Source organism: Myripristis murdjan, chromosome 1 (genome assembly GCF_902150065.1).
Source record: "Myripristis murdjan chromosome 1, fMyrMur1.1, whole genome shotgun sequence".
Classification (NCBI taxonomy): Eukaryota; Metazoa; Chordata; class Actinopteri; order Holocentriformes; family Holocentridae; genus Myripristis; species Myripristis murdjan.
The window spans coordinates 1,270,798-1,293,192 of record NC_043980.1 but is presented as its reverse complement, the minus strand read 5'-3'; the positions used below and the strand labels follow the sequence as shown (position 1 = coordinate 1,293,192).

At 44.0% G+C, this 22,395-nt stretch overlaps 1 protein-coding gene and 1 non-coding gene across 4 annotated transcripts in view; one reads left to right on the top strand and one right to left on the bottom strand.

Annotated features, from left to right (window-relative positions):
- The window catches only part of LOC115367654 (echinoderm microtubule-associated protein-like 6), a 57,420-nt gene that overhangs the window by 5,756 nt on the left and 29,269 nt on the right, over positions 1-22,395 (bottom strand). Inside the window, exons 24-42 of one of the 3 annotated variants that reach the window (XM_030063863.1) lie at positions 21,040-21,128; positions 20,273-20,440; positions 18,758-18,959; positions 17,819-17,945; positions 16,705-16,783; positions 15,682-15,811; positions 14,963-15,061; positions 11,242-11,262; positions 11,082-11,096; positions 8,212-8,385; positions 7,176-7,384; positions 6,701-6,858; positions 5,369-5,483; positions 4,132-4,320; positions 3,549-3,721; positions 2,477-2,639; positions 1,705-1,808; positions 614-767; positions 385-485 (exon numbers count right to left, since the gene is read on the bottom strand). In XM_030063863.1, the coding sequence (XP_029919723.1) occupies positions 385-485; positions 614-767; positions 1,705-1,808; positions 2,477-2,639; positions 3,549-3,721; positions 4,132-4,320; positions 5,369-5,483; positions 6,701-6,858; positions 7,176-7,384; positions 8,212-8,385; positions 11,082-11,096; positions 11,242-11,262; positions 14,963-15,061; positions 15,682-15,811; positions 16,705-16,783; positions 17,819-17,945; positions 18,758-18,959; positions 20,273-20,440; positions 21,040-21,128 (2,470 nt within the window). The remainder of the gene's footprint in view (positions 1-384; positions 486-613; positions 768-1,704; positions 1,809-2,476; positions 2,640-3,548; positions 3,722-4,131; positions 4,321-5,368; positions 5,484-6,700; positions 6,859-7,175; positions 7,385-8,211; positions 8,386-11,081; positions 11,097-11,241; positions 11,263-14,962; positions 15,062-15,681; positions 15,812-16,704; positions 16,784-17,818; positions 17,946-18,757; positions 18,960-20,272; positions 20,441-21,039; positions 21,129-22,395) is intronic. The other 2 variants (XM_030064581.1, XM_030065411.1) reach the window with 2 other exon arrangements.
- trnat-agu (transfer RNA threonine (anticodon AGU)) lies at positions 21,676-21,749 on the top strand. The gene has a single exon. It is a non-coding gene; the product is annotated as a tRNA-Thr (tRNA).

The following is a 22,395-nucleotide window of genomic DNA, read 5'->3' as shown; positions in this document are numbered from 1 at the left end:
ATACTGGCAGTAGTATTAGAACACAGTAGCATTAGAACATAGTAGCATTAGAACACAGTAGTATTAGAACACATTAGTATTAGAACACAGTAGTATTAAAACACAGTAGCATTAAAACACAGTAGCATTAAAACACAGTAGCATTAAAACACATTAGTATTAAAACACATTAGTATTAGAACATAGTAGTATTTCTCACAGATCAAAAACTGTCTTTATGTGTTTAAAATGTTAATCGTTGTTTGAGTCTCCATGTTGGGACCCAGAGGTGAACAAAGAGGCTGTGCAGCTGACTGCCCCCTGCAGGTGAGAGCTCACACCTTCAACACATCAGCCACCACCGACTGACAGGAATCTATCAAACCAGAAGAGGCTCAGGCTCACCTGCAGTCGCTGCCGCCGGCGCTGATGACGTACTTATCATCGCACGAGAAGCGAATGTTTGTCACGTGAGCAGAGTGGCCGAAGTAACGCTTGTGTTTTGCCTGAGAAAAGACAGGAAGTTATGCGAGTGAAATATATCCACCAACGACAGTTCACCCAGAGCAGCAAACACCACTACATGGGTAAGAATCCGAGCCGTCGCTTTAATATCAACAGGAAAATCACTTACAAATTTTTCCAAGCATGGGAAATCAAAGAGCTTGATGAGGCCGAAGTCGTCTCCGGTCACCAGGTTGAGGCCAGCGTGAGAAACACAAGCACAGTTAACGTCTGCCTTCTCCGCATTACGAGGCCAAACGCCGAGAACTTCATCTCCCAGGACGCTAGGAAGCAAACAAACCAACCGCAGGTTAAACAGACCCCTCCTTCGGGTACTGTGCCTTACAGCAGGATCCCTAGGCCTTGTACTATGTTTTCTAAATTTAACGCTACTTTCACCATGCATTTCTTAAAGCAACAGGCCAAACTCTGCCAGATTAAAATTTTAATAGTGTTACATCTTGATTAGACTCGAAGCACTGTACTGTTAGCTTATTTTACTCTGCAGACTGAACACTTACAAGCCTAAAGGGAATCTTTCCAACCTCTGACCTTCATCCCATATGACATGAACGCAGCATCAAACTTTACTGTATGTTCCCTAAGCTTTATGATATGTTCCCTAAGTTTTATATGTTCCCTAGGCTTTGTGATATGTTCCCTAAGCTTTGTGATATGTTCTGTTTGCGATGCTCTGTGATATGTTCCATAAATTTTAATATGTTCCCTGAGCTTTGTGATATGTTCCCTAGGCTTTGTGATATGTTCCCTAGGCTTTGTGATATGTTCCCTGAGCTTTGTGATATGTTCCCTAAGTTTTGTGATATGTTCCCAAGGCTTTGTGATATGTTCCCTGAGCTTTGTGATATGTCCCCTAAGTTTTGTGATATGTTCCCTAGGCTTTGTGATATGTTCCCTAGGCTTAGTGATATGTTAACTAATTTTTATGATATGTTCCCTAAGCTCCCTCCTTGTTGTGTCTTAGTCAGGATGGCGTTCCCTGGGCTCATAATCAGGTGAGAACCCCTGATCTATAGTATGTTCCCTGAGCCTTCTAATATGTTCCAAGTTCTACAATGTGTTTCCTAAGTTCTGTAGTATGTAGGGACGACAGGAAAGTATGGGAAGTGCCACACTTTGCCCCCACTGGCCACGTTGAAATCTAGTCCCTCCAGTCGTCTGCAGTGAAAATCTATCAGTCAGCACTTCCTCAAGCCTCACCTGGTCCAGGTAGCCCAGGTGATCCGGTCTATGACGGACTGCTCTGTGACGATCTTCCCTGAGGGAACCTCGTGGACTTGTCGGGTGTAGCTGCTGGTGGAGACCTGAGGTGGACGACATTTATACAGTTACATTTTGGTCATTTAGATGATGCTCTTACTCCAGAGTTATTTCCAATGAACACTGTAAGCAACCATCAGTCTGGAGGTCAAAGGTCAGGGGTCACGCTGAGATGGTGCTTGTACAGTGTTATATGTTCCCTAAGCTTCCCTAAGCTTAGGGAAACAAAACATCAAACAAAACATCAAACCATTTCAAAAAATGTCTTTGCTGAGGATGAACAACCAGATAAACTGAGATGACACCCAAAGACATTTTCTGTATCGCCTTAATTTATTTTAGTTAGTTCTGTAATCTCACAATACATTTTCAGTTAGTTTTTTTTTTTTTTTTTTTTTTTTGGTAAAGCCTTGTTTTTATTTCAGTTAGCAGAAATGTTTACCCACATCTAGTTTTCATTATTTTGTTAGTTTTCATTAATGATAATAAATAATAGAAGAATAGAAAGAAGAATAGAAGAATAATAGAAAGAAACAAACACCATCTGAGATGTAATCTCAGCTCAAGAGGAAATGGTGAGATTTAATCAAAATCTAATCAAATCTGTTTGGGGGAGTCGGGTAAAGGTAAAGAGCGGAGCAGGGCTTGGATTTTTAGTTTTTCCAGCTGAGCCCACTGAGTTAGGGTTGGGACGCTGTAACGTCCCGCTGACCTGGAGATGCTTGTTGTCGGCGGAGAAGTCGATCTGGATGACGAAGCCGGGGATGTCCTTACAGTAGCCGATCCGGTTGAGTGACGGTCCCAAGGACAGATCGTAGAAATCCACGGCGCTCTCCACTGAACCCACCGCCAGGAGCCGATTGTCTGGGCTGAACCTGCGGCACAGACACATTTCTTTACACCAGGGCTACTCAACCCGCGGCACGTGCATCATTTTTATGTTTTTATTTTACTGTCATATAATAAAAATATTATTATTCTATCTAATTATTGACTTTCAGTCTGTGGAGAATTCATTTCTATCACTGACCACAAGAGGGCGACAATGCATAGGCTATTGCGCTGATGTCATGAACCTGTTTTGACCTACTGACCAGAAGTGGGCGTGCCTCACCTTCCATAGCTGATGGACAAGCTCACACCGGTCGAGGTGTGTCAGGAGGCAGTGTGTCAGGAAGCGTTTTTTTTTTTTTTTTTTTCTCTTCTTACTCTGATTTTTTTTTTTTTTAAAATGTAACGGACTATTGAAAAACCCGGCGTGGAATCTTGAGTTGGACTTTTGCCTTTGTTGTGGAATTTTGAATTGTTAGGGTTAGGGTTAGTTTGGAGTTTGGACATTTGGGGGATTTGGAGTGCTTTGCGTTTGTTGTTATATAATTTGGTTTTGAAGTGCACTGAGTATGTGTTTTCTTGTGTCATTCGATGTGCAGGGTGTTTGTATGTGAATAAGCATCCTTTGTGTGGTTCACGAAAAAGGGAAAAAAACAAATACAAAAACTGAAACAACTGATACGACTGACTCTTAAATGTCAGGAGAGAGACCTGGCTGGCACCCCTTAGGCCATAATCAAAAATAAATTTTAAAAAATCCCTACTCTAACCGTCATATCGGGAGGCAGTGTGATGGGACCGCTTCCCGACACACCGCGTCCTGCCTCCCTGCTTCCTGACACACATATTTACGAATGATTTTCTAGCAGTTGTTCTAGTAACTTTCTTTTTTGGGGGGGGGAGGAGGGTGTCTGGGGCATGGAGCAGGTTGCAGACCCCTGCTGCGGTCGTACCGTATGTCCTGGATGGCGACGTTGCGGTCCCTCTTCTTGCCCCAGACGGTGAGCGAGTTGACCAGCAGGACGATGAACTCTCCGTTCTCCATGCCGATGGAGACCATCTCGCCGTTGGGGCTGTAGGCTGTGCACTTGGCCGGATGACCCAGACTCACCTTGTTCAGGAGTTTCTGACAAACAGCAGCATCACAACACAGGGACACAGTGTCACACTTTATACATTTTAATAATTATAAATATAGCTTCTTGTAATCTTTGGATTTTTTGCATCAGGGTTGGTATTTTTCTTCTTTAATTTTTTTTTTTAAATAAATGTTCTGGTAATTTTTTGCTTATTTGTTAATTGCATTTTCTCCCATGAAACTAGGTGAATTTCAATTCAGTGAATTTTTTGAAAGGGTTAACTTCACTGAAATATTCACCAGATTAATTCACCAGAGATTGTTACAATACAAGGAAAAAAGTAAAGAGAGATTATTTTAACGTCACAGTCGACAAGCCCTGGAGTCGAATATTTGCTCACGAATGTTTCTGGGTTTTCTGCAGCAGAGAGACGAAGAGAGGCGACCGCCGGCGGTACCTTGTCAGCCAGGTCCCAGATCCGGATGGTGCCGTCGTCGCTGGCGGAGATGAAGACGTCTTTGAAGGGGTGAGTCGCCAAACCCCAGATTCCTCCCTGAGTGTGTCCGTTGATCATCGTGTTGGACGCTGCGTTCTTCTCTCCGACCTCGATGATCTCCCCGTCTTTGGTTCCCACCAGGATTTTACCCTGGATGATGAACACAGAGGAGAACTGTTAAACAGAACCACAATGTTCTCATCTACTGACCAGACTGTGTGTGTGTGTGTGTGTGTGTGTGTGTGTGTGTGTGTGTGAAAAACATGTAACCTAAATTACACCGTACAAAGGAATTCTTACATTCCACACACACAAAAAAAAAGGCCTTTAACAACAGGAGACCTTCCTGCTCTCAGCCTCATTTTAATACGCTGTCAGTTTTGTAAAACATATTTCACATCTGAAAGTTATTCCAGACTGCAGCGGCTCACGGCAGCTCAGGCTCGGATTATTAAATTATCCCAGCAGGTCTGAGAGGGTCGGGCTCTGCGCTGAGGTGGATAAATCAGCCTGTAATATTCCTGTAATATTCCTATAGTAACTCCATCTAACCCCTGCAGCGCCCCCTGCAGGCGGACAGTTTGTGTGTTTCTTCATGAAGCAGCTGCTCTTCACTTTGATCTGATCCATCAGCTGACAGTCCAGCTGCTGGCCAGAGTCCCACAGGAGAGTTTCTCTGTGTCGGGGCGTCGGCAGGACGGCAGGTGAGTGGGTGGGGCTTCAGTCCGTCCTGGGTCACCTGTCTGTTTACACCTCTGATGTGATGGGGACAAAAGCGTCCCAGGCCTCTGAATGTGTCCTGAGATCAGATCTCAAGACACACTGAGGACACACAGAGTCCTGTTCACACCTGAGAGCTGCCAGCTGGAGATCAGAACATGCAGGGCGGAGCTTAACGCCAGGTGGACACAGGGTCAGAGTGTTTATTCAGCAAACAGGTGAAGCTGAATCTGCTGAAATGACTGAAGTGGGAGAAACAAACCCGCTGGCTCGGGCAAAAAGCTCATCAAAGAGACGTTGGGAGCAAAGGGAGAACTCTCGGTGGTGGAAAAGAGAACTTAAACACGTGCTGGGAAGATGAAACTGTGTGCACTTGTATTATTATTTTTTTTAGTCTTGTGCTCGGCAGACACAAACTCGGGTCTTTTAAGAATAAAAGATCTTTAACCTGCACGTTGTTTCGCCTCCACACTCGTACCTTCCCTCTGCAGACAGATCTGACGTTCTCCACCGGCTGGCCCGTCTCCAGCTGGAACGCTCTGCACCTCTTCATCTCCTGGTCCCACAGCTTCACAGCCCCGCCCTCTTTAGTCCTGTCACACACACACACACACACACACACACAGAAACCTGACTGTGCATTCGTCCCTTGCATTATTAAAGTCTTGTGAGATGTCTGCCTGTAGAAACACTTTTAATGTGCAAAATGATCATGACTACTTTTTTTTTAAAAGCTCCTCTTTTTTCTGTTTTCTGAATAGGATTACATGATCTGATGATGAGGAGGATGAGGATGGTTATGATGATTATAAGATCTCTACAAAGTGTTTTTATGTTGTCGGAGGCGAGGTCCCGCTGTGCTCACACACCTTTACCTGGAGCGTCCGTTGTTTCTGATAACATATCCCCAAAAAACATGACTTAAATCCAATGTGTTAAAGTTTCAACTAATAAAATCAAAGATATCGTCTTTGTGTCATGTTTTGGGAACATCGTGCTCAGTGCTGCCACCGGTGGCTGGTGGTGGTGTTGCAGCTGATGCTGCGGTGGAGGTGAAAGACTTGTTCACTTTCAGAAAGGGCTCACATGGAGCCTCAGACCCCCCACAGAGCAGCTGGTAATAATAAAACACACATAAAACACATAAAAGGATATTTTTCTGCACTAGCTGCAACACCACCAGCAGCCATAGGAGGCAGCACTGAGCGCAGTGCTCACTGTTTGACCTGCCTTTGTTGAAAACAACAGCATCAGCTTTCACACCCTGCATGCAAAGGTGTGTATTTTTTACACACCTTTGACATGAGAGTGACATGAGAGCCAGAGTTCTCATCGGGCCTGAAAATTAAGACCCTACCCTACCCGGGCCATACTGGGCCAGCCCAAGGCCCTACCCTACCCTACTAATTAGCCGAACTTTAGGCCCGACAGCCCGATAAAGCCCGGAAAAAAAGAAAGGAGAGGAAAAAAAAAAGATCGCCAAATTCACTATTATTTAGCAGCACCGGTGGCTCAAAGTCTAGTAGCAGTGAGAGAACGGACATAATAGTTGGAGAAAGGCAGCTTCACCACAGAACCAGAACCTGAAGCCCTAATCTACCCGACCAATTCACATACATTTTAGGCCCGACCCCACCCGAAAATGTCGGGTAGGGTTCGGGCAGAATTTGAGAACTCTAATGAGAGTGAGGGCAGTACGAAGTAGCCCCCCCTGCTGGCAGCACAGAGAACAGCAGGACGCTGCACACGGGGCCTCGTGTTGGGGCGGCATCAGAGCCACGATGAGGCCCTCAGACTCTTGGGTACTCACGGGCGCTCCTTCCCCCCGGTGACGATGAGCCCGTCCCGCAGCGTGGTGTACATGGTGAAGACCGGGCCGCTGTGCGCCTTCGCCACCACGCGAACCAGGAAGTGCTCCCTCCAGACGTACACGTCTCCGTTTATAGCACCGGTGAAGGTCAGGTTGTTCTGGACGAGATGCAACGGACAACACTGACTTAGACTGAAAGTGAACAAATATTATTATAATAATGCTATCTTATATCTTATATAATAATATTAGCTGTGGCTCAAGGCTGTTCTTATGTTTACTGACAGATTTAGATATATGGGTACATTATTATAATCATTTTTTGTATTAAAGATTTATTGCAGAGACTGATGATTCAGAATATTTTTTTGAGAAGTCGTCTTTTTAGCATTAAATAAATCATCCCCTGATGAGTCAGGCAGGTGGAGAACCCGGGGGACGTTCTAAGCAGAACACAGAGGTGTTTTTCACTCACAGCACCGAAAGCCACAGACAGCATGGTCTGCATGCGCCCGTCCTCCACCGAGCCGATCACGCCTTTCTTGTACATGAGCGACCCGCCCACCAGCGTCCAGAACTTGATGTGTTTGATTCCCACCGACACGAACTGGGTGTCGGAGTCCGGCCGGAACTCCACCACGAAGATCCGCTCGGCGTGGCCGCCCTTGCTGGTCACCTTGGTGCCTGGCGGGAAGGTTAAAGGTCACACAAAACCAGGGGAAGGTCACAGGTCAGAGGCGGCCACCGAGTCTGGTACAGTCTGGCTGCAGCTCACCTGTTTATTTCTGCGTGTTCACCGCGTCCCTTTTCTGCTCTAAAAGTCAGTTTCAGGCTCCTAAACTGGAATATAAATTAGGAATTTCCTGCTCTGGATAATAATTTTAACTTGAAAATGACCAAGTCTTGTATATAGACAGTCTAAGATTAATTAAAAACATTTTTTTTTATTTTGATACCAGCAACTTGGTTTGGACTGATCGCTGAGCTTCATTATCTATTTCAATGCCCAAGATCCGTTCAGAAAATGTTTGTGCATGAAGTCTGTGCAACACTGTCAGGGCACCGTTCGTACTGCTGGTTATCAGGGAGGTCAGACTTTTTCCACTTTAGGAGAGTAAGGTGATCTGTACAGAGGAGCATTAGGGACAAACACAAACAACTAATAATAAAAAAATGACCAATAAACTTCCTTGTATCCTTGTAGTTCTGACTTCAGTCCTACAATTCTTACTTTTTTCTCAGAATTCTGGGATTAATCTCAGAACTCCATTTTTTAAATATTATTATTTTGTGTGACCCTAAAGCTCTTCCATAGATCTGGGTCAGAGAACAACTAAAAATGTAAACATTAAAATGGGAACATAAGATGCTACCACATCAGAATAATTTAGGAATTTGTCCCTCCCTTCACTTCTCAAACCCGGGGCCTCCTGTGCTCCTGACGTCAGTGTGCAGCTCCAGATGTTTTGTCCTAGCTGAGGTGAGGCTGGAGGTCAGAGGCATGCAGCTACCTTCCTGCCACCTCCACACGGTGATGGTGTGCTCAGGCTCCACGCCCACCGACAGCAGCAGCTTCCCCGTGGCGCTGAAGTTCACGTAGCCGACGCCCTTCGCGTGGGAGCAGCGCAGGATGGACAGGGTTTGTTTGGTCATGGCGTCCCACACGTGGATGGACGGGGCGAGGCCTGTGAGGAGAGACCACAACCATAGGAACCACGGAACCCAGGAACTGAGGAACCAAGGAACCAAATAACTGAGGAACCAAGGACCTGAGAAACCAAGGAACCCAGGAACCAAGGAACTGAGGAACCAAGGAACCAAGAACCTGAGAAAACTAGGAACTCAGGAACCAAGGAACCAAGGACCAGAGGAACCAAGGAACTGAGAAGCTGAGGAACCAAGGACCTGAGGAAACTAGGAACTCAGGAACCAAGGAACCAAGGACTGGAGGAACTGAGGAACTGAGGACCTGAGGAACTGAGGAACCAAGGACATGGGGAACTAAGGAACTGGGGAACTAAGGACCTGGGCGAACCAAGGCACAAAGGAACGAGGGAAGCAGGGAACCAAGGAACAGAGGAACCAACAAACAGAGGGACCACGGAACCTAGGAGGGACCTAGGAAACGAAAACTGGGGGACCGAGCAAACCAGGAACTGCAGAACCATGAATTCAAGGAACTGAGGAACTAATTAACTAAAAAGCCAATGAACCGAGGGATTCCAGAACTGAGGAACAACAGACCAAGGAACCAAGGAATCAAAGAACCTCCGAACTAACAAATCAAAGGATCAAGGAGCCAATCAAGTTCCCATGAAACCAGACAACCAAACAACCAAAGAACTTAGGATCTGAGGGCACAGAGTGTCCAGGAGGAAGTGTTTGGACTGAGGAGCTGGGGGAAGAGCTATGCAGGTGGAGAACCAATCTACACGTCCATGTCATGAGAGCCAGGATGGTCATGCTGTTCCAACAGAGCGGGACAGGTAAAGGTGCGTTTTTGGATTCAGGGTTTAAAAACACAACAAAACAAAACTCTGCTTGGTTTTGTGTCTGTCCTGCATTCACACGTCAACACCTGAGACCGCAGGCACATAGGAGGCTTTCTGTTTCTGCTCTCAAACACAAAAACCAACCTCATTCATCACAGAGAGACCGAGAGCTCATCAGGAACGTTCTTCAAAACAAGAACGGACAACAGAACAGCAGCCACGTCTCTGCTGGTTCTTCAGCGAGGATGAAGAGTCATTTCTGCTCGTCTTCCTCAGAAGAACAGGTTATTATCTGGTCCAAGAGCTGCACAGAACTGGCTTTTTTTAAAGTTTGGAACCCGGAAAAAAACAGTTACACATAAACAATTTAGAGTCAGATTCATTTTCTATTGTCCACTATAAAGGATATTTTTTCACACAAAAATCATTTTCAAAACAAGGTATAAACAACAAGAACATTACAAGACGATTCTGTCACAGCTGGTTAGAGCAGTGAGGGCAGGGAACTCCTCCCGAAGCCTTTTCTTTAAAGATTTGTTGTCTTGAGGGGAAGATTTGTGGGCTATGGTCAATGATTTACACACAAGAAATCTCACAGTAATGACTTTATTATTTATAAAAATGATCAATATAGTTCTTGTACTTAAATTAGAAATGAATTAAAATGTCTATTTTTGTTGATATTTTTGTTGGTAATTTTCTTGCTTTTTTAAACGAATGTTCCGACTGTTGTTTTTTGTTGTTGTTGTTTTGTGAATTTGCAATGTTTTGAAAGAAATCAAGTGCATTAGCTTGGGTTAGGTTTGCTTTGGTTAGGTTAAGGGCTAACCAGCTTAACACAAACCAGAACATCTTTTTTCATATCAGTGTCTCTCGGACAAATCACTTGAAATGACGGTTTGTGGATTAATTAAAGTGCGGGGATCCAGAGCATGAAAGAGTTTGAAAACCCTGGAGGACAAACCCTGTCAGTTCTGGTGATCCCATGACCTTCCCTCCAGGGACACCTGAAGGCAAAATTGGTACTACGGTATTCTAATGTCTCAAAAAGGTTTTTTTTAGTTTGTTTTCTAACACAGATGTTCAAAATGACATGCTTCTTACGAAAAAGACCTGGCCGACCTCAGACGCCCCTTCGCTTCACCGGTGGTGCTGCAGTAACTCATGATCCTCTGTCAAACTCAGAACAGTTTCCATGCAAACATCATTTTGCTGCAGATACCCATGCTACTCTGTGACGCCACGAAAAAGCATTGAGGTCGAAGTTGGGAAGACTGACTGAACTTTCTGATTTCTAAACTCAGTTGAGGGCAGGAAGTGCCATCACAATAATTTTTTGGTGAAATTACACATTTGCCCTTTGGGTTTCTCTTTGTTTGGTCTTGCACGATAATTTTCTTCAAAACATGATCATTGTGAGCCTCTGGCACGATGGTTTAAACATTTCCATCTGGCAATGCTGGGCCGGAGTGTTCCAGAAAGCCTCCTATGTGATTTCAAGGGCCAGTATTACAGGATCACTGCATTTCTATCAAGCAAACAGGAGACAGTGCACGTCATGCCTGATGTTCCTGAGGCCGGGTTGGGATTCATGCTGTGAAGCCCGTCACCTGCATCGACCAGACGGATCAAAACTAGAAGACGTGTACCGGCAGAGTCTGAATCACAGCCTCACCAACACACACACACACACACACACGCACACTTCACACACAGCTAACCACCCGGGTGTGGCTAGTTCAGCATGCTGGTCAGAGGCTAAGCAAGGCTTCGCTCTGAGGCCGACTTGCTTTAGTTTCTCTATGACAGACACTGTGGAGGGGTGGGGGGGGTCTACAAAACAAGACGACTAGACAAGATGTGGCCAGGATCCTGACGCCGGTACTCACCACACAGTTCAGCCTCTACACACGGCGGTGCAGCGACAGCCAACGACACCAAACCATTAAAGACGTGTGCTGTGCAGGTGCGCGTCAGCTTTTACAGTTACAGGTGGAAATGGATCAGAAGAGTAAACAGGAAGTGACAGAGGAGGAAGTGGTGTCTTACCTGGCAGGTCAGTGAGGTCGCCTGGGTGAGGTGAGGCGGTGACGAATGAGGAAGCAGTGGAAAGAAAATAAATGCAATGGGCAACAAAGCAGCCATTTTCATGCATGGAAAACAGTGCAGCACATTACAACTCTGCATCAAAGTGCCGGTGGTGAACGGTCACGCGTCGCACCTTAAAGGTAAAACCCAACAAAAGTGTCTTAGTTTGGTGCCGATCAGCTTCAGCAGGGGGCGCTTCAGCTCGGAGAAGTCTGACTTTCATGAGAAACGACAAACATCACAATGGGGGCGTGGCCTCTTCCAGGATGGCCACGCCCCCCATCCACAGGGCACTGAGGGGCTCACTGGATGTTTGATGAGGAGGAGGATGATGATGATGTAAATCATGATCAGTGTTTCCCTTGAGTGTTTTTCAGCAGCGGTGCCGTCACGTCCACGAGGATGTGAAGCTGGTTCCTGTTCACCACATCTCAACATCTGAGGGTCATTATAGATATGATTCATGTTTGGCTTGTGCGTCCTAATTTACCTCATTTACAGCTTTTCACATTTATCTGTACAAAGTACAATCAAATTGTATTTAAAATACAAAATATGAGTGACTGTATTCTGTTACAGTTTATATTGGTGGTTCTCTAAACAGTCACTGCTCTTAAAAACACATTACTTAAAGGGATCACTTTGTTTTTGCTTTATTTATCCTAAAATTCATATGTGACATGCATTTCCTTTAAACAGATTTTAGAAAGTGCAACAATTTGTGCAACAATTTGTACCACACACACACACACACACACACACACACACACTGCACAGTGTGCTATTCCTTAAAGCAGCTGGAATTTGATGCACTAATCGACAACTCAAAACAATTCCACAATAACTGATGACGTGATAACATGATGTCATGTTAACACAATGATGTGATAACATGATGACGTGATAACACGATGACACAATAACACGATAACACGATGTCACGATGACGCAATAACACAATAGCACGATGACGCGATAACACAATGACACGATGTCGCGATGGCATGATGATGTGATAACACAATGATACAATGACACGATAACACAATGGCACGATGACGCGATAACACGCTGACGTGATAACATGATGACGTCATGACACGATGACGTGATGACACGATGTTGCGATGACACAATGTCGCGATGACGCGATGACACGATGACGTGATGACACGATAACACGATGACGCAATAACACGATGTCGCGATAACACAATATCATGATAACACGATAACATGATAACATGATGACGTGATAACATGATGACGTGATAACATGATGATGCGATAACATGATGATGCGATGACGCAATAACACGATGACGTTATAACACGATGTCGCAGGGAGCCGTTGTGCTCCAGCAGCCCACCGACAGTAATGATGGTGTGAGGTTTTAGCAGCAGCGCTCATAATTGTGCGGTGGTGCTGCGCCACTGCAGAATGAACACGAGGGAAACACTGATGATGATGCTGTGGCCTTCACACTCACAACCAGCTGAACACCTGTGGGAGATTCTGGACTCTCCAACACAATCATCATCATCATCATCATCATCATCATCATCATCATCAACAAAACACCAAATGAGGGAAAATCTTTTGTAGGAATGGAGCTGCGCCCCTCCAGGAGAGTTCCTACGAAGCTGCTAAACACCAGATTTCAGCCCTTTTCAGACGAGGTGTGTTTTCAGGACAGTCAGTGTGTGTGGAGTCATACTAACAGCAGGAGGTGTGTGATGCCTGCTGTCACTCCAAAAACCTTCTGTGCATCTCACTGATTGGCCGCTGGTTGACTCACAGTGTGAATGTTTAGCTGCTGATGAACAAAACACTTCCAGCAGCTGATGCAGGGGTGCAGCCCTCCTGTAGCTGTGCAGATTATAATCCTGTTGTAGACTATAATCTCAGCTGAAGCCTCTGCCTCTGTCTTCTGCCGATTACAAAATCGTAAAAAAAATTCTTGAGTGAATTGTTTTTTTCCCATCCCATCTGAAAAGGGCTTCAAGACACTTTTTTGGGTTTCCTCTCATCTGTCACCCGTCTGCAGTCTGTCACGTCCTGCGCTGACCTTTGACCTGTGTGAGGCCGGTCATGGGAGCAGGAATATAAATCAATCCCTGATCTCCCTGTGACATCACATGGGGTTTTACCATCTTCACATGAACCAAATAAAAGTTTTCAGTATTTTCAGAAATTTGTGTACGTAAAATCAACTGAGTAGATCAGTTGTGTGTGTGTGTGTGTGTGTGTGTGTGTGTGTGTGTGTGTATGTGTGTGTGTGTTAAATGTGTGTGAGGCCAAACAGCGTCCAGTCAGAGTGTCCAGCTTCTTCATGGATTTATCAAAACTCTTCACCATGTTCTTTACCAGAGTCACCTGTGTTTTTCTCCACGGGAAAATACTGTAACTACGCAGTAATACTGCCTTAGTACTTCAGGAAATCTGATATATTTAGAATAAAACTCAAGATGCGTGATGTTGAATTTTTTGCAGATATTCGATGTGCTCTGACTCTTTTGGCTGATTACTGATCGATGCACATATTTTTTTTTCCAGCTAGTTGTGGAGAACATCAAGTCAATTCTGTGGTGGATTTAAAACATTATTATGCCTGCTTTTATTGTGAAGGCCCACTGGCAGATGCAGACGTAAAATACGAAATTGTTTTTCAAAATGTTCACATTCACCGGCGCATCGAGAGTTCAGGCAGAATTAAAGTGTCATCTTATCGGCAGAAATATTTCACGATATTTCACTTGAAAGCCTTTACGCCGATGACGTGCTGATTTATATTTTATATATTAATATATTTTAAAAGTCATTTTACACAACTGTTAGATCCAGCCGAGTGATTTCATTGGACGAGAGGCCGTGTTCTGTAAAAACTATCCTAACATTACTAATAACAATAATAATAACTGCTGTGATCTGCATCGTATTAAACTACAGACGACTTCCTGGACGTCACAGCACCGTGAGTGCTGCTGCAGTGCAAACCTCCAGGCAGGCGAGCTTCAAGAACTATTTGTTTTGGTGGAGCCGAAAAAAATATCAAACAAATAAATTATAATCTGTGTGTCTTAATATTCTGATAAATGGTGTTTTTTTAAACTGCAGCATCACACTGGAGGTCATGCTGTTAAACTGAATATCAGCACGACCGGGACTACTTCAGACCGAATCACAGCCGTGCTGATACTCCACCAGGGTGATACACACAGGCTTTTATTTTGACACGTGTTAATAAATCCTTTGAACAAAACTCCCTTTTTTATTTTAAAAAAATGTCAAAAGATCAGTGCTGCCCTAACCCCAGGAAGACACAGTTTTGTTGTTGTAAAAAACGGAAAATTAATAAAAATACTACACACACACACACACATATATTTCCTTTTTTGAGGACTACAGTAAGCATTACTTTAATTTCTATTATTTTAAGACTCTTCAGATGGCATCTTCTTTGAGGATTATTTTAAGAAAAAGTGAATTTTGTTCACAAGGTTAAATAAAACCTGTCAAAATAAAAGCCCAGCTGTGGGTGTCTGGGGTTCAGAGAGCTGAGTAACTCAGCGGACTGGATGGCTGCTGACCTCGGCACACATCGAACCTAAAACTCAAACTTGTCATGTGACATGCACGAGTTTAGCAACGTCCAATCAGAGCGCCCGCTGCCGTACCCACCGATCTGTCCCGTGGCGATGACGTTCTGGTACTTTGGGTGTTGATTGACGGTCAGACACAGAATGTCGTCCGTGTGCTCCAAGTAGAAACTCTGAGTTCCTGTCAGGACAGGAAGCAGGAAGTGACCAGGAAGTCACCACCATCGACAATAACAAATATTTATATCAACACTGCCACTCGTGTTTCTAATCCACATGATCCGCTGTGTGAATCAGACGCTTCAGAGCTGCTGGACGGATGATTTTTTCACTGTGACAGAGCCAGGCTAACGACTCCCATAGACTTCAAGTCTTTACGCTAAGCTAACAGGAAATGCTACCCATAGGAACTGAAGCTCTGGACGTCCAGAGGTGGACATGGTGTCCAACATCTGGTCTCAGTCTGGGGGCGGGTCGGCGAAAGGGGATTTTACTCAAATGTTGGAGTATTCCTTTAACAAGGTTTCAGGTAATTAAATGACAAGCTAACTGGCCAATACTGGCTTTTATTACCAAAAACAAATAGCTCCTACAAATCCGAGGAAATTTGTTTTTAATAAGTTTATTCATGTGTATCTCTGGTGAGTACAGAGTGGAAACTGGTGAGGATATCTGTGTATTAATATTTATTTACCACCACTACCAATACTGCAAAAAACAGTCAGTAACAGTAATTATACAGTAATTCTATGGCAGATAAATATTTAATGAAACGTGGGACTGCCGTCGTGTTGTACGCACCAGCGGAGAGGTTCTGGATGACGACGGCGGCGGCGGTGTGGAAGATGATGTCGGCTCCGTCGTTGAGGTAATGCAGGTTGTTTCGACAGTCGAAGCCTCTGTAGCCGAACACGTGGTCCAGCAGCAGCTCCTGCACCACAGAGCAAGAAGACGAAGAGGAGCTCCGTTAATCAAACATACCCAACAGCGCTCGCTCCGGCGTTCCTGTTGGACCCTCGGACACCACAACTCCATGATGGTGGAATTGTGGGCGTTCCGGGGAATATCAGACAAGCTGGGGAACAGAGTGGTGACGCTGTGGAAGCAAAATAAATGCCCTCAGAGGGAATTTCATTTTTAGCTGTAAGTTTCCACCAGCATTTTTTTGTTTGTATGTTTGTTTGTTTGTTTTCAGAAACAGCTGGACTGAGACGTTATTTCAACGTTATTTTGTTGCGTCTTTAGTGAATGAATTTATATACATACATATATATATATATATATATATATATATATATATAAACCATATACAAATCGTTCTCATTTTAGGCTACTTTCTTCAGCAGCTCCACCTTTTCCATAGAAAATGTCATAAAACTGATTTTTCCAGTTGCAGATTTTTGAAAATCTGATGTTAAGTTTTTTTTCCCTGTGGAATCAAGGGGGGACTAACTTCAGTGTGACGCCTGCTGGCCTGGACCAGCTCCAGCAGCTCACCTTTGACCTTTGACCTCCTCACTAGCTGAAGTGTTCATGTAGATTTAAAAAAGTGAAGCTCCTGCTGCTGTTGAGTCGGTGGAAACTCTCTGGATCAGAGTCACGCCAACAACAGAAAACCTGACATCACCTGCGATTTCACTGATAACGTGACAGGAGTTTGGTTTTGGGATGAAAAAGCTTCGACACCTCCCCCTGCAGGACACGTCAGGGCACTGCAGGTGTTATAAACAGTGAACCTCTGACCTGCAGTGAAAAGTCAGTGCACTGTCTTTTGTTTAGCATGTTAGCATGTTAGCGACAGCCTCCCTGCTGTTGTCTACCGACCTCGACCACCTTCTTCTTCTTGGTCACGTTGTTCTTGAGCAGTTTCTCCGGCAGCGGAGCGGCTCGGCTCACAGGAGGCCTGCAACGACACAGAGAGGCCGAGACGTCAGCCACGCCGCTCCCGAGCCGCCAGGCGCTCTGACGGGCCGGGAGGAAAACCCACCGCTTTCACTACAGTCCAACATGCTGTGGCAGCCGGGGGTGAGAACCTTCACATGGTGGGAAACAAACATTCAACAGGAAGTGGGCGTCGCCACTTCCTGTACACACTGAGTCAGAGGAGACGGGGTTAATATTCTGAGGAAAAAACTTGAAATTAAAGTCGTAAAATTAGGAGAAAAAAACTCAGAAAACTAGTTCTTCTCTCTGTCCGTGGCTCCACCGGTGCTGCCCCCTGTTGGCCGTGTCTCAGGCCTGCAGCAGATCCCCTCAGCAGATTCTACTCTGACATGGGATTCAGGAACAAGGAGATCCTGCTGATCTGAGCCCAGAATCAGCAGATTGTTTTCTTCTGAATCGGCCCAAGTCACAGCAACGTCTCTTCAGAGTCCAGATGCTGAGGAGGAGGTTGGGGTTCTGGACTCAGACCAGCAGGATTTCCTTCAGACTGGATCCCACAGGAGGAGGACAAACTGGTTTTCACGTTTTTTTTTTTATTCTCATAAATTTGTGACTTTATAATCTCAGAGTTTTTTTCTTATAAAGTCTGGAATTTTTTCTCATAAATTTACAACTTTAATCTAAAAAATTCTGTATTTTTTTTTTTCTCTATTACGCCGCCATATAGAGGACACCCTACAACACTCGATGTGATGTATTTCCTGCTGAAACAGGAAGTTTGGGCGGGACATGGTGCAGGGAAGGATCATTCACAGGTGCAAACCAACAGGATCTCAGTTTGGGAGAGAAACACACTTTTATTCTGAAGGGACAGAGAGGCTGTTTACAGATTTGTGAAGGTTTTATTGGTTGAATTCTTAATTAACAGCCACTGGAGCAGGATGACGTCACTGTTTAAGACGTTCTGTTTGACAGGAAGTGGGGGTCATGTGGGGTCATTTTTCATGGGGGCTTTAAAGACATGGGAAGGCTTTTATTTTGAAGGTGGACTTACTTCTCCTCCACGGGAAGCTCCTTGTGCTGCAGGTGGGGTTTGGTTCCTGACATGTTCCTGATGCTGGCAGAGTAGATCTTGGTGACGTAGTCCACCGTCTTCTCCCGGGCGACGTCGCTGTCGTAACCTGAGGAGACAGAACGGCTCGTACACGCTGCGCTCGCCGCACGCTCGCCGCACGCTCGCCGTGCTCGCCGCACGCTCGCCACGCAGCGAGGCACACGCACCTTCAGGAAGTTTCCACCCTCTGAAGAACTGAGGCTCATCAGAGGTTTACTGCTGATTCTCATTTCCGAAATGTCATTCTCATTACTGCAACAAGTATTTTTTCTACAAAATTCGTAATTATTAGATTATAATATTTTGTTGGACAATGTATATACACATTATACAACAGTACTTATCTCAGGTCTGCTTCATAAAAAATATAATAATATATAATGAGAAATAATATGGATATTATGAAAAATAATAAAAATGAAAAAATTAGTTATATATAGCTTTCAGCATGACTAATATGAATCTACTTTTCTTACTTACTTACTTTTCTACATTTTTAACCTAATATTTGAGGTAATGTAATGTTGCGGTAATGATAATTTTTTTATGGTCTTCGTCTCAAAAATGTAAATAAATACATAGGAAATATTTACAGAATCTTCCAAACATAATGTTTATGGTAAGTTCAGACCTTAATCTCATATGTGGATAGAAAATTATGTCCAAAATGGCATTTTAAAGTTTTTGTTGTATGACACCCTTTAAATCTGAATTTCGTGAGAATCACCCTTAACATGAATGCTATATGATGCGTTGATTTATTGGGCATTTTATTATTTTTATTTTATTTTAACCTCCGACTACAAACCACAGTTTCACTCCTCAGAGTGAAGGAGACTTCCTGAAACATGGCGGAGGTTAGCCCCTCCCCCCCGTTACCTCCGTCCTCCTCGGCGTCGTCGTCCGACTCCTCGCTGTCCACGGCTTTGCTCTCTTTGTGTCCCGGCGGCTCGCGGCTCCAGATCATGAGCGCCGTGTCGGCCCCGCCCACCGACAGCAGCACCGAGTCGTCGTTGGACCAGCGGACGTTGGTCACGTTGACGCTGTGACCCACGTACTTCTTAAAGCGGGCGAACTGGCCCTGAGTCAGCAAAAACACAGCTCACATCAAACACTTTCACTTTAACAGCAGCAAAAATACAGCAAAGTGTTTTTTCTCACAAATTTGGGACTTTATAATCTTAGCATTTTCAAGTTTTTTTGTCACAAATTTGTGAGTTTTTTCATGTAAATTTACCACTTTATTTTTTTCATCCTCACAGTGGCCCTGATGCGCCGTCGTAGATTTTTGATTTCAAGGTTGTATTGTCTAATTTTTTTTATGTTGAATGTTTCGTTCTTCTTTATGTTTCTTTGTCTTTTAACATCTTGGCAGTGGGTTGGAAAGAAGTGTTTTCACTTCCGCGTGTTTCCTCTTGGATTTTTGTGTCTAATAATCCATTAATAAGCAATTAATAATCAATCAATTAATCAATCAATTCGCCAGAAAAGCAAAAAGGAGAATAAATCAAGTCGTTAAATTTTCTTTTCTGTTTTACTGGCCCACAGGAGGAAAAGGATTTTATAATTTTTTGTTTCATGGTTAAAAATGTACAACAATCAATCTGAAGAACACACACACACACACACAGGTTATTTTCTGTGTGCAATAACCTGTATGACAGACAGGGGGCAGCAGAAGACTTTCTGCATTTTTCTGCTGAGTCAAATCAAGTCAAAATTTTTTCACTTCCTTGTCGATGTAATCAATAATGTGAAGGTAACAACAAAGAACTCAGCACTGATTTATGCTAATTTTTATATATATAAAAAAGAAATGTCTGAATGTGTTCGAGGCTAAAATGAGGTCATACAGGATCTAAAAGTGAAAGTTCAGTAAAATCTGCAAAATAAACTCTTACTAAAATGAAGTAATGTATTTACATTACTGTGCAGACCAGGGATGCTAATGATTCTTCAACTATGAATTAATCATCATTAATTAATCACCAACTTGATCAGCTGGTTAACTGATTATTACATAGGTGCAGGCCTCATCTGGTTTTTGAAAAATCAGGTTTAAAATGAATGCAAACAGATTTAAAAATGAAGCGGGGCTCTGTGGCAAAATTCAGAATGTTTAAAAAAGTTTAGTGGTTTAAGCTCAAATTAAATGGGGGTAAATCTTTCTTCTGCTTAATCACATTAATCCCTGTTCTGGACGGATTCAGGGTTCAGGTTCTTCATGTCTTAAATATTCCTTCCTCAACCGCTGGAACAACTTGGTCTTTATGTTCATACGCAAAAATGATTGAACAGATTCAGGTTATTAATCAGTTAATGCAGGTAATCAGCTGATGAGACCCAGCAGGCCCTGTGTGCGGAGAGCTGGGACGGGGCGGGGGGGCGTCTCACCCGGGACGGGTAGCTGAACAGCTTCAGGAAGCCGAAGTCGTCTCCGGTGGCGAGCAGCTTCCGGTCTTTAGTGAGCGAAGCGGCGTTGACGAAGCTGAGCGTCGGCCAGATCCCCTCGCAGGTCGGACCGAGGACTGAAGTCCAGCTGGCCCAGTCCACCTTCTCAAACTGGACACACACACACACACACACACACACACACACACATGCATACGTTTAGTTAGTTTGCTTTGGGGGACATTACATGGACATACATTCATTTCCTGGAGATTTACCCTAACCTTAACCTAATCCTAACCTAATCCTAACCTTTAACCCTAACCCTAACTTTAACCTAATCTGAGCCTAATCCTAACTTTAACCTAATCCTAACCTAATCCTAACCTTAAAGAGCACAGGCTTGTGACATCAGCAGGTTAGATTATAATGCTCAAAGACAAGATGTTCTGAAAAATCTGGCCTTTCTCATGGGATTATTTGATGTTTCTCTATTGGTTTTATAGCATCTTTGATAGAACAAACTCTACACAACAGCGCCATCTAGTGCCAGCCAGGCTAAGTGCTAAAATCCATGTCCCCATTTGGAAAAAGCTGCACATCTGTGGTTAAATTTAGGATTAGGTTATGGATAGATTAGGATTAGGTTGAGGTTAGAGTTAGGTTAACGTTAGGAATAAGTTATGGGTAGGTTAAGGTTAGGCTTGGGTTAAGTGTTAGGATTAGGGTAAGGTTAGGATTAGGTTAACGGGAGCCGGTCGCGTTCGCACCTCGCAGGCGTTGATGGTTTGTTTCCGTCCTCGTGGCGCCTCGAAGAAAAGCTGCTCCTTGGCTCCGGTGTTGACCTGCAGAAGCTTTCCTGTTGACAAGGATCAATCAAACACCAATCGATCAGAATATCAACAAAACATCGAGACAAATATGTGACATTATGTAAACATGTAATAATTCAATACATTATGTAATAACATGATCATCTTTGTTTACATCAGCCTTGACTGAAATTGCCCCACACAACAATAAACTGACCCGCTCTCCTGCTCCACCTGGTGGCCAGCAGCAGCTACTGCAACCAATTAGGTAATAATGACAAATTTGTATTATGGAGGAGTTATTAGAAAGTTCTTGGCTCAGAGGCTGGTCTGAAAGATGTCGGCCTGTTGCTCGTTCACAAACACAGGCTTGACCAAGTGGGCACGTCTCGCCCAGAACTCAGGTGGGATTCATAACAACTAGTCCTGACCGATGTTGGATTTTTGAGACTGATGCCCATTCACAGATTAGCACTACAGTGAGTACATTTACATGCACACCATAGTCCGATTCGGGTCAATATTCTGGTTACGGTAATATTCTGAATAAGGTGTTTATGTGTTGCTTGGCATGTTCTAATCGCTTGTCCTGTAGGCGCTGTGGCTTAGATGGTTAAAGTGCCTGTCTAGTAAACAGGAGATCCTGGGTTCGAATCCCAGCAGTGCCTTTTAAGAATTTCCCAATTTGGGATCAATAAAGTACACCTATCTATCTATCTATTCCCATATTTCGGCGTATTCCACTCTCTTATGTAATGCAACACTCAACCTGTGGGGGCAGCAATACGCCTATAGGCGTCTGGTCTGCCGGAAATACAGAAGAAGAAGAAGAAGAAGAAGAAGAAGAAGAAGAAGAAGAAGAAGAAGAAGAAGAAGAAGAAGAAGAAGAAGAAGCTGATATCCTGCATAGATAGATAGATAGATAGATATACTTTATTGATCCCAACCAGGGAAATTCTGGTGTTCCAGCAGCAACAGTAGAAACATATAATAAAGTTAACTAAAAAAAGAATAAAGGCTAAAAATATACAATAGAGACTATAAAGACTAAAGACTCAAAAAATACAATATATGATATTGAAGTCTTTGATCAGCTGAAGGCAGACTGCCGTCTCCTGGCTCTTGCTGTCGTTCTCCCCGCTTGCAGTAACCATAGCAACAAAAACGTCCCAGGATTCCTTGCGAGTCGAGCATGCGCAGACGTGACTGAATATTCCGGTACGGGGCATTTTCAGATTAAGGCGTTTACATGGCACAATATTCCGGTTAGAACAGGCACATGCCAGGGGTCTGATTCAGAATATTCTCCAACCA